Source organism: Anomaloglossus baeobatrachus, chromosome 10 (genome assembly GCF_048569485.1).
Source record: "Anomaloglossus baeobatrachus isolate aAnoBae1 chromosome 10, aAnoBae1.hap1, whole genome shotgun sequence".
NCBI lineage: Eukaryota > Metazoa > Chordata > Amphibia > Anura > Aromobatidae > Anomaloglossus > Anomaloglossus baeobatrachus.
The window spans coordinates 28,873,096-28,885,545 of NC_134362.1; the positions used below are offsets into that span (position 1 = coordinate 28,873,096).

Sequence of the window (12,450 nt, forward strand, 5' to 3'; positions counted from 1 at the left end):
CCCGCCAAGACCAGGCCGCCGCCATGCCGGGCGCGGCCCGCCAAGACCAGGCCGCCGCCATACAGGGCGCGGCCCGCCAAGAGATTGCATCACCATTTACCCCGGCCTGCAAGGCCAGAGCAGACACCGCTCCCCAGTCCAAAGAGGTCCCTGCTGGAAAGCCCACGCTGGGGGAGGACCCCGCATACTGGCAGCTGAAGGCTGACATGGAGGCCAAGTTTCCACAATGGTTGGTGGACCAGTACATGCTCCCTCCGCATACCCCCAAGAGGATTCCAGCAACCCCTGCAGCAACCACGCCAAAGAATCCCCCGCCTGGGCCTGTTGAAGGAAGTTCATCCCCAGCACCGCCACCAAAGGGGTGCCAAGAAGAACTAAGGGGGAGAGGAGGCCAGGAAACTGAGGAGCTGACTCAGGAGATACCAGCAGTGGATTCATGCCCAGAGCCGGAGATGCTGCCGTATTCCCGCTGGGATGAGGAAGACCTAACACCTTCTGCTGAGGAAGATCTGCCCCAAAGCCTCACCTGGGAGCTTGTAAGCTGCACTTCGCAGAATCCAGCCCGCAAGACACAGCGCCGCAGTAGAACCCAGTCTTTCCCTGCACCGCCATCCCCAGAGCAGAGAGAAGTCACAGCCAGAGACCTACAAGAAAAACGGTTCCTGAGAAGGTCCAAAGCCCAGGTCAGAGGACCCCTTTGTAGAGGAGTAGTGGAGGACTTCAGCCTAAAGTCAGGATACGGGTTTATTGTTGCACCTGGTATCAAAGAAGGTATCTTCGTCAATAGAAGAGATGTGAGAGCTCATCTGCCCAGAGGACACCCTGGCAGAAACTTAAAAATGGGAGATTCCGTACAGTTTACCCTGCATCAAGGCGAAAGAGGCTGGTACGCGCTAGATGTAGTACCATGTCCCAAAGAAGAAAGGAAAGACAGTAATAAAGAAAGGAAAGACAGTAATAAAGAAAGAAAAGACCAAAGACCTAATGATGAGACCACAACAGATGAGGAAAAAGGTCAAGAAACCAACAGGTGCCGCAGCCCTACAGGCCCGAGCCCTGGTGAAGAGGAGTCTGCATAAGTTCAAGTAAAGTACAGCAAGTTTTGACCAGTTGGAAAGTTTGTTTGCAACGTTTTCAAGTTTAAGAGATGTGCCCACATAAACTATTGTGAGAAATAAACCTTAAGGCTATGAACTGGCTATAGCCACAAACTCTCGCAGTGTAAATAGTTACACCAGAGGGCACCACCACCACCACCACCAGAGTCAGCCTGTTTAGGGGCTTGGCTCGTCTGCAACCAGGAGGAGCCCGTCCGTATATAGGGCCTTGGCTCACCTGCGACCAGAGAGCATGCCTGTTTATGGGGCCTGGCTCTCCACCACAAAGAGGGTACCTGGTCAGCACCAACTGTGGAGGCCGCCTCTACATCCTGCCAGAAGAGGCTGAAGGCGCGGATCCACCAGGCCAGGTATACCCTGAAACCACCAGCCCATGAAAGCCGCCTCTACATCCTGCCAGAAGTGGCTGAAGTCGCGGCCAACGTGAAAGGGTTTTGGGTGGGTTAACGGACTTGTGGGTGGAGGGTGGTGATGTATGGTACCTGGTGCTTTTAAAAATGTTTTACATGTTTTAATGTTTTATGCATTTTAAAATGTTGTCTTGCAGCCCGAGGACGTGCTGGTGATAACTAAGGGGGAATGTGGCGCCCCTGACCTGGTCAGGCACCACTGAGTACTGCACCCATGCTGGGGACAGTACAATACAGGTAATCCAGAAGGCTGACCGAGGTGTGGTACACAGGCGCATAGTAATCAGGTCTCACACATGTACCCATGAGAGGACCCCTGGGGATCCCAGGAGGGGGAAAAGCCTTCACCTTCACTGGAATAGTGGAGGGGGCCAAAAGCCTCCATCTCCTCTCAAGGGGTGTGGTAAGAGAGTCTGGTTGCTAGGTGGCGTAGGCAGGCACAAAGGGAAAAGAGAAGGAGGGGTAGACAGTCAGGAGTCTGAAGCAGAGGGTGGAGGAGTGAGCAGCAGGAAAGTGAAGCTCAGACAGGAGCAGCAGTGAAGGTCCCAGATGTGAGCCGGTTCAGAGCAGAGTCCAGGGAGCTCCGAGGAGAGCTGACCCCTTCCCCTGGGCTGCTGTAGTCTGACAGCGTCCGCGCAGTGGCTACCGACGGGGGAGAACGGTCAACTAGGAGGGCTACCCGAAACCCATCTCAGCTAGAGAGAGAGCACGGAGTGGGAAGTAAGGAGACTGCTAGAGAGTACCAGGCCCAAACGGGCGGCAGTTCCCGAAGCGGAGATAGATCCAGCTTTCTTTTGCTAAACCTGCCGGTGTGGGGCTCTCAAAGCCCACGCCACAACACCACAAAAGCCGCAGCCACGTAGCCACAGTTAGGGCCCATAGGTCACAGGAGGCAAGCAGCTGGAGTGGCCTGGTCCAGGCGACAAGCAAACGGCGAACGAAGGGGAGAGAGGCTGCAGCATCTTCCCTGGGTGACCCCCATAGGGACTCAAAGTCGGGGTTACCCCAAACCACCAAGGGCTAAGGAAGGCGAGTTGGTAGTCACCCTCACAAGTCAGCCTGAAGGACACCTGGTTCCCACTTGGTTCATCCCAGCTACGCCCGGGTCACTCACCCTGCCATCAACTGTGAGTAAAAACCCTGAAAGACATCCTGCTTGTGTGGAGTTATTCTGCGCCTTGTGGTTCTACACACCTACACAGGGCCCTGGGGCTTGCCTCACTCTCAGGAGGCTATTCCAACTAACTGCACTCACCATCAGCCCCAGGCGTCCCTCAACCTGCAGTGGCGGTCCCCACTGACCGCAATACTGAGAGTGGCGTCACGACAAATAGAAGAAGATCTCCTACCTGTGACAAGATCCAGCCGAGTGGAGTCCCTGAAGGTAATGCGCCGACACAACACCTGTGGGGCTTCACAGTGATCTCCAGGGCCCTGTGTAATTCCAAATCCCTGTATAGGGGTTAAAGGGTTTCAGGGTTCTAGGGGTCCTGCTTGGTGAGTGGCTTCCCTCTAGCCTGTCCATTACAGCACGTCTGGGTCTGTGGATCCAGGCAGGCGTTACAATTTCTCAGCATTGAGCAGATTATTAATTGTGACCAAATCTTCAACTACATAAGCAGAAAAGCAGCCACAAACCTGCAGGACCCTCCACCGTGCGTGACTGCTCCGGCAGACCCTCATTATTGTGCCTCTCTCCAGCCCATCGGAGAACAAACTGCCTTCTGTTACAGCCAAATATTTCACATTTTACTCATCAGTCCTGAGCACCTGCTGCCAATTTTCAGTACCTTAGTTTCTGTTTTTGTGCTTCCATGTCAAATGTCTGAGTTATGGCCGCAATTCTTCCACAAAGAAAACACTTCTGGCCAGACTTCTCCGAACAGTAGATGGGTGTAATTGGATCCATTGGTTGCTGCCAGTTGTGAACTGATGGCACTGCTGGACATCTTCCCATTTTGAAGCGTAGTAAACATGATGTGTCTTTCATCTTCTGCACTAAGTTTTTTTGCCCGACCACTGCGTCTATGGTGCTCAACATTGCCCATTTCTTAATGTCTTCAATGCTGAGAAATACAGGAAGATACTTATCCTCCATGTAATACCAGGGAGGCATCTGATTGGCTCTAAATTTATTCTCCAACAGGACAAAGACCCAAACATACAACCAATGTCATTAAGAACTATCTGCAGAGTAAAGAAGAACAAGGAGTCCTTGAAATACTGATTTGGCCTCCACAGAGCCCTGATCTTATCATCATCCCGTCTGTCCAGGACCACATGAAGAGAAAGGAGGATCCACACAAGCCCCATACACAGAAGATCGGGTGTCAGAAGATAGAAGGATCTGCACAAGCCCCATACATAGAAGATCGGGGGTCAGAAGACAGAAGGATCCGCACAAGCCTCATACACAGAAGATCAGGGGTCAGAAGACAAAAGGATCCTCAGAAGCCTTAGACACAGAAGATCGGGGGTCAGAAGACAGAAGGATCCGCACAAGCCCCATACACAGAAGATCGGGGGTCAGAAGACAGAAGGATGCGCACAAGCCTCATATACCGAAGATCGGGGGTCAGAAGACAGAAGGATCCTCATAAGCCTTAGACACAGAAGATCGGGGGTCAGAAGACAGAAGGATCCGCACAAGCCCCATACACAGACGATCGGGGGTCAGAAGACAGAAGGATGCGCACAAGCCTCATACACAGAAGATCTGGGGTCAGAAGATAGAAGCATCCGCACAAGCCTCATACACAGAAGATCTGGGGTCAGAAGACAGAAGGATCAGCACAAGCCTTATAAACTGAAGATCTGGGGTCAGAAGACAGAAGGATCCGCACAAGCCTTATACACAGAAGATCTGGGGTCAGAAGACAGAAGGATCCGCACAAGCCTTATACACAGAAGATCTGGGGTCAGAAGACAGAAGGATCCGCACAAGCCTTATACACAGAAGATCTGGGGTCAGAAGACAGAAGGATCAGCACAAGCCTTATAAACTGAAGATCTGGGGTCAGAAGACAGAAGGATCCGCACAAGCCTTATACACAGAAGATCTGGGGTCAGAAGACAGAAGGATCCGCACAAGCCTTATACACAGAAGATCTGGGGTCAGAAGACAGAAGGATCCGCACAAGCCTTATACACAGAAGATCTGGGGTCAGAAGACAGAAGGATCCGCACAAGCTCCATACACAGAAGATCTGGGGTCAGAAAATAGAAGCATCCGCACAAGCCTCATACACAGAAGATCTGGGGTCAGAAGACAGAAGGATAAGCACAAGCCTTATACACAGAAGATCTGGGGTCAGAAGACAGAAGGATCCGCACAAGCCTTATACACAGAAGATCTGAGGTCAGAAGACAGAAGGATCCGCACAAGCTTTATACACAGAAGATCTGGGGTCAGAAGACAGAAGGATCTGCACAAAGCCCCACACACAGAAGATCGGGGTCAGAAGACAGAAGGACCCGCACAAGCCCCACACACAGAAGATCTGGGGTCAGAAGACAGAAGGATCCGCACAAGCCTCATACACAGAAGATCTGGGGTCAGGTCTGCAAGATGTTTGGAAAAACCTTCCTGCCAAATGCCTTCAAAAACTGTATAAGAGACTGAAAAGAAGTGATGAAAGCGATGGGTGGTCAACAAATATTCATTGGATTTTTAATCTTATTAACTAATTAAACTATTAACACTTCTATTTTTAAAAAAAATCTTACTTTGTAGCTTTTTTTAGACACCTGCCCAAAAACCATTGACTGGTACAGTACATTTAAACAATTACAAACACGCAACTATACACACTTGGCAAACACAATAACACAATACTGTGCATACACAGGGAAATCTGTACACACAAAAATATATATGCTCATACATACATGCTATCATACTTTAATATATTAACGGAAAAGGGAAAACCAACTACAGGGAGATGCTGATCTTGCACCCAACTGGTTCCTGTACAGATTACAAAGACCCAAGCCGCACAACTCGAAAACACCAACTAGGACCTGACTCCCTAAAAGGCCGTCAAGGGGTTTCTCATACCTCTTGAAGGACCAGGGGGATGCCACAACACACTGCCGACAAGGGGAGAGGAAGGAGTGCAGGAAGATACAAAAACCTTGAGTGACAAAATCAGGTAGAGAGGGGAAGGTTAAGAGAGCTACACATAAGTGGACCAAATAAAACGTTTCGGAAACTTAACAGGTGAAAGGAAAAGGTGCTGGGAAGGAAAGCAAACCGACTTACTGTAGGAACTTAACCGGTGTTTACCCAATAAGATAAACCTCTAAGGTGAAGCGCTGGAGCTCCTAAACACAATCTAGAGGTATAGCCGGCAAGGAAGTGCAGTGAAAGGTGAACATATAAAACCCAAATCATAAAGTGATAGTGCGGACCAAAACTGGAAAATGAGAAACTGGAGAGGAGCAAACAAAGAAGGGAGAACTAAGACAATTGGAACCATCAGCATTTGGACAGGAAAGAAAAGACAATATCCAGCAGACAGAGGAACCGACCATGGAGCAACAGGTCACCAGAATGAATCCCCAAACCGAACCATGAGAAATATATGCAATTATATATGAATGGTGTATCCGCCATGAGTGAGCCCTCTCATCGCCTGATGCACTTTCTCGATTAGGTGATTCTCCGCTCTAGATCTATCGATGAAATGATGGGAGGAGCAGAGATAGGATATGAAGACCACTCACCTTATCAGTCTTCCGGGTTTCTATGAGCTTCTCTCGAAATTTACCCTGTAGAGTCTCTGCCAGCTGACAGAGTAAGGCCCCATTATCCAATTTCTCCATAAACGTCTCCGCCGTTACCTCCTTCCCTGCCAAGAAAACCTAGAGGTCAAACATAACATATATATATATATATATATATATATATGCATCATTAGAGAAAATATCTTTGCAGGAGATACAGGGAATGGAGTGCAGAGGACGTGAGTAAAGTTATCCCCCTTTAGATTGTTTGGGACATCTGGAATAATAATTGTCTGGAGAAGAATACGTGAGCGCTGCCATGAGTCCGGTGTCTGCCAACAGTAAAGCACTCCGAGACCCATCATGTGGGGGGCTTCTCACCCATGGAGGGGGGACGCTCAGAATTCTACCTAAGAGAATATAGAGTGGAATCTACACATCCTACAAGAGCTACTTCTCCCAATGATCATGGAGCAATTTGGGGATGACCATACTTTCTCCGGCATGATGGAGACCATGTCACAAGGCAAAAGTGATAACTAAGTGGCTTGGTGCACAAGACATTGACATTTTGGGTCCATGACCCAAGAATTCAGTCCCATTGAGAACCTGTAGGCAATCCTCAAAAAGCAGATGGATGACAAAAAAAAACCCAGAAAATTGTGAAAACCACGAGCGCTGATTAGACAAGAACAGGTAATCAGTGTCACAATTCATCTGTGCAGAGCATCTTGCACAGTAGAAGATGCTCTACTGCATTTTCTTGGACTACAGAGCTGGCAGTGACATAATTCCTCTGTGCAGAGCATCTTGCACCTAGAAGATGCTCTGCTGTGTTTTCCTGGACTACAGAGCTGGCAGTGACACGATTCCTCTGTGCAGAGCATCTTGCACACTAGAAGATGCTCTGCTGTGTTTTCCTGGACTACTGAGCTGGCAGTGACACGATTCCTCTTTGCAGAGCATCTTGCACACTAGAAGATGCTCTGCTGTGTGTTTTTCTGGACTACTGAGCTGGCAATGACACGATTCCTTTGTGCAGAGCATCTTGCACACTAGAAGATGCTCTGCTGCGTTTTCCTGGACTACAGAGCTGGCAGTGACACGATTCCTCTGTGCAGAGCATCTTGCACACTAAAAGATGCTCTGCTGCGTTTTCCTGGACTACAGAGCTGGCAGTGACATGATTCCTCTGTGCAGAGCATCTTGTACATTAGGAGATGCTCTGCTGTGTTTTCCTGGACTATATTGCTGGCAGTAACACGATTCCTCTGCGCAGAGCATCTTGTACATTAGGACATGCTCTGCTGTGTTTTCCTGGACTATACTGCTGGCAGTAACACAATTCCTCTGTGCAGAGCATCTTGTACATTAGGAAATGCTCTGCTGTGTTTTCCTGGATTATATTGCTGGCAGTAACACGATTCCTCTGTGCAGAGCATCTTGTACATTAGGAAATGCTCTGCTGTGTTTTCCTGAACTATATTGCTGGTAGTAACACGATTCCTCTGTGCAGAGCATCTTGTACATTAGGAGATGCTCTGCTGTGTTTTCCTGAGCCACTGAGCTAGCAGGTTGATTGACTGCACAGGATTCCATGCTGGTTTTGAGAGGTGCTGATTGCTCAGGTGTTCCATCTTCCTAGTAATTGCTCTGCTTTTTTACTGAACATGCTCCCCCAGAACCTTGCCAGTTGGATGTTCTGGTTCTGGGAGGTACTGATTGCTCAAGTGTTCCACCTTCCTAGTAATTGCTCTGCTTCTTTACTGAGCATGCTCTCTCAGGACCTCGCCAGTCTTACTCTCTGGTTCTGTAGTTGTGCTGTTTACCTGTGTTTGTGCTTGTGTTCTAATCTTTGTTTCTTGACCTTGGACTGTTGTTTGACTCCTCTCTGCCCGCTCCCTGTTCCTGTCGTGACCTCCTGCCTTTTACCTCGGACCGTTACCTGACCACGTCTCAGTTTACTCCCTGAATCTATTATGTGCATTCCTGGAATACTGACCCCCGGATTGTGACCTGACTATGCCTCTGTGTATCCCTGTACCCATACTTGTCTTCCTGTTACCCCGGCTTTCCTGACTACTCTCCCGTATATTCAACCTGTAAGTAGTGACTTGCATTAACATCAGTCAGGATTTGACCAGGGGTGAACGGTAGAACTCGGGAAAAATAAGGGTCAACATTGTAAATATTGAGTCTTTAGAGAAACTTCATGTATTTGTCAATAAAAGTTTAAAAACTTATGAAATACTTTATAATTGTACTTTGGTAATCATAGAAACTTCCAACTAAAAGATCTAAAAACACTAAAGCAGCAAACTATGAAAACCAAAATTTGGGTCAGTCTCAAATTTTTTGGCCATAACTGTAAATACGATGTGTAAATAATACCGCTATACAAGTAACATTAGGATTCACGCCTTTTGTAAGCCTCGTGCCCCCGACAGTGGGGGAAATGATACAATTTGTTGGCATGGGACATACAAAGTTATAACTTTCTTTGTACATGTTCGCTCTGCCTTCTCCCCTGTCTGAGCGCTCAGAAAATAAATTACTTTTACGCTGAACATCTGTAACCAATGAAAAATATATTAGGTGTCAGCTTTCAATTTGCCATTCTTTATGGCTGTAGAAGGTTGTACCGAGTTTCTAAACCAGAGCCCTGACATATTTTACAGGTCACCTATATTAGCGTAAATGAGAAGACCGCGCCGAGCCGCAGGAAAGTGGAAAATGGAAAATACATTAAGACTTATAAAGAACCGGCAATACACAAGGACACAAACTGGATGAGAAGGCAGAATGTGTGATGGACCAGAAGCCATATTGATCAGCAGATCTGCCTTGGCTAATTAGTCAGTATACTGTTTCACCGTATAGCAATTATATTCTTGTACATAGGGGCAGTATTATAATAGTTATATTCTTGTATATAGGGGCAGTATTATAGTAGTTATATTCTTGTACATAGGGGCAGTATTATACTAGTTATATTCTTGTACATAGAGGCAGTATTATAGTAGTTATATTCTTGTACATAGAGGCAGTATTATAGTAGTTATATTCTTGTACATAGGGGCAGTATTATACTAGTTATATTCTTGTACATAGAGGCAGTATTATAGTAGTTATATTCTTGTACATAGAGGCAGTATTATAGTAGTTATATTCTTGTACATAGAGGCAGTATTATAATAGTTATATTCTTGTATATAGGGGCAGTATTATAGTAGTTATATTCTTGTACATAGAGGCAGTATTATAGTAGTTATATTCTTGTACATAAGAGCAGTATTATAGTAGTTATATTCTTGTACATAGGGGCAGTATTATAGTAGTTATATTCTTGTACATAGGGGGCAGTATTATAGTAGTTATATTCTTGTACATAGGGAGCAGTATTATAGTAGTTATATTCTTGTACATAGGGGACAGTATTATAGTAGTTATATTCTTGTACATAGGGGACAGTATTATAGTAGTTATATTCTTGTACATAGGGGACAGTATTATAGTAGTTATATTCTTGTACATAGGAGCAGTATTATAGTAGTTATATTCTTGTACATACGGGCAGTATTATAGTAGTTATATTCTTGTACATAGGGGCAGTATTATAGTAGTTATATTCTTGTATATAGGGGCTGTATTATAGTAGTTATATTCTTGTATATAGGGGCTGTATTATAGTAGTTATATTCTTGTATATAGGGGGCAGTATTATAGTAGTTATATTCTTGTATATAGGGGGCAGTATTATAGTAGTTATATTCTTGTACATAGGGGGCAGTATTAGAGTAGTTATATTCTTGTATATAGGAGCAGTATTATAGTAGTTATATTCTTGCACATAGGGGCAGTATTATAGTAGTTATATTCTTGTACATAGGAGGCAGTATTATAGTAGTTATATTCTTGTACATAGGGGCAGTATTATAGTAGTTATATTCTTGTACATAGGGGCAGTATTATAGTAGTTATATTCTTGTACATAGGGGGCAGTATTATAGTAGTTATATTCTTGTACATAGGAGGCAGTATTATATTAGTTATATTCTTGTACACAGGCGGCAGTATTATAGTAGTTATATTCTTGTACATAGGGGCAGTATTATAGTAGTTATATTCTTGTACATAGGGGGCAGTATTATAGTAGTTATATTCTTGTACATATTAGGGAATATTCTGTTTTTGATTTAAAAAAACACTTAGACCTGAATGTAAGGATTACTTAATCCCTTGTAGTTATAGATCTATACATAGTGTAGAAATCATACAGTGCAGCGTCTCTTACCCAGCATGTTTGTCAGCCACAGCGCCAGGTCTTCTTTCATGGGGAGCAGATTGGCCTCATGGCGGATGGCCAGCCACTGGCTGTATTGGTGCATGTCGGAGAGGCCCGGCCCCCGAGCTGCTGGGCTTATTGTGGTGCACATCATCGTTCTGGAAAATGTCTGCGACACATAAGAAGGACAACATAAGAACATGTCAGTGTTGCTGTTAACGCTTGCCTTCAGGTTTTATCCTTACAGTGAGGGACAGGAGGACATTTCTGTCATAAATTATCCCACCACTAGAGGGAGCTCACAATATACAGGTTTAACCAGCTCCTCATTAAATGCAGTAAGCTCCCTCTAGTGGTGACTGCATTGGTGGGCGGCACGGTGGCTCAGTGGTTAGCACTGCAGTCTTGCAGCACTGGAGTCCTGGGTTCGAATCCCACTAAGGACAGCATCTGCAAGAAGTTTGTATGTTCTCCCCGTGTTTGTGTGGGTTTCCTCTGGGTACTCCGGTTTCCTCCCACACTTCAAAAACATACAGATAGGGAATTTAGATTGTGAGCCCCAATGGGGACAGTGTTCCTGTTGTATGTAAAGCGCTGTGGAATATGTTAGCGCTATATATAAAATAAAGATTTAATACAGATTTAATACAATAAAGATTTAATACAGTGAGCTCCCTCTAGTGGTGAATTGAATACAGTGAGCTCCCTCTAGTGGTGACTGAATTGAATACAGTGAGCTCCCTCTAGTGGTGACAGCATTGAATACAGTAAGCTCCCTCTAGTGGTGACTGCATTGACTACAGTGAGCTCCCTCTAGTGGTGACTGCATTGACTACAGTGAGCTCCCTCCAGCCATAACTGCATTGAATGCAGTGAGCTTCCTCTAGTGGTGAATTGAATGCAGTGAGCTCCCCCTAGTGGTGACTGCATTAAATACAGTGAGCTCCCTCTAGTGGTGAATTGAATACAGTGAGCTCCCTCTAGTGGTGACTGCATTGACTACAGTGAGCTCCCTCTAGTGGTGACTGCATTGACTACAGTGAGCTCCCTCCAGCCATGACTGCATTGAATGCAGTGAGCTCCCTCTAGTGGTGAATTGAATACAGTGAGCTCCCTCTAGTGGTGACTGCATTGACTACAGTGAGCTCCCTCTAGTGGTGACTGCATTGACTACAGTGAGCTCCCCCCAGCCATGACTGCATTGAATGCAGTGAGCTTCCTCTAGTGGTGAATTGAATGCAGTGAGCTCCCCCTAGTGGTGACTGCATTGAATACAGTGAGCTCCCTCTAGTGGTGACTGCATTAAATACAGTGAGCTCCCTCTAGTGGTGAATTGAATACAGTGAGCTCCCTCTAGTGGTGACTGAATTGAATACAGTGAGATCCCTCTAGTGGTGACTGCATTGAATGCAGTGAGCTCCCTCTAGTGGTGACTGAATTGAATACAGTGAGCTCCCTCTAGTGGTGACGGCATTGAATACAGTAAGCTCCCTCTAGTGGTGACTGCATTGAATGCAGTGAGCTCCCTCTAGTGGTGACTGCATTGACTACAGTGAGCTCCCTCTAGTGGTGACTGCATTGACTTCAGTGAGCTCCCTCCAGCCATGACTGCATTGAATGCAGTGAGCTTCCTCTAGTGGTGAATTGAATACAGTGAGCTCCCTCTAGTGGTGACTGCATTAAATACAGTGAGCTCCCTCTAGTGGTGACTGCATTTAATACAGTGATCTCCCTCTAGTGGTGACTGCATTGAATACAGTGCGCTCCCTCTAGTGGTGACTGAATTGAATACAGTGAGCTCCCTCTAGTGGTGACTGCATTAAATACAGTGAGCTCCCTCTAGTGGTGACTGCATTGAATACAGTGAGTTCCCTCTAGTGGTGACTGCATTGAATACAGTGAGCTCCCTCTA

At 46.2% G+C, this 12,450-nt stretch overlaps 1 protein-coding gene across 2 annotated transcripts in view; it reads right to left on the reverse strand.

Annotated features, from left to right (window-relative positions):
* Positions 1-12,450, reverse strand: part of GAS2 (growth arrest specific 2) — a 129,475-nt gene that overhangs the window by 112,709 nt on the left and 4,316 nt on the right. For both annotated transcript variants that reach the window (XM_075325601.1, XM_075325600.1), the window contains exons 2-3: positions 10,548-10,707; positions 6,254-6,378 (exon numbers count right to left, since the gene is read on the reverse strand). In XM_075325601.1, the coding sequence (XP_075181716.1) occupies positions 6,254-6,378; positions 10,548-10,692 (270 nt within the window). In that variant the 5' untranslated portion in view covers positions 10,693-10,707. The remainder of the gene's footprint in view (positions 1-6,253; positions 6,379-10,547; positions 10,708-12,450) is intronic.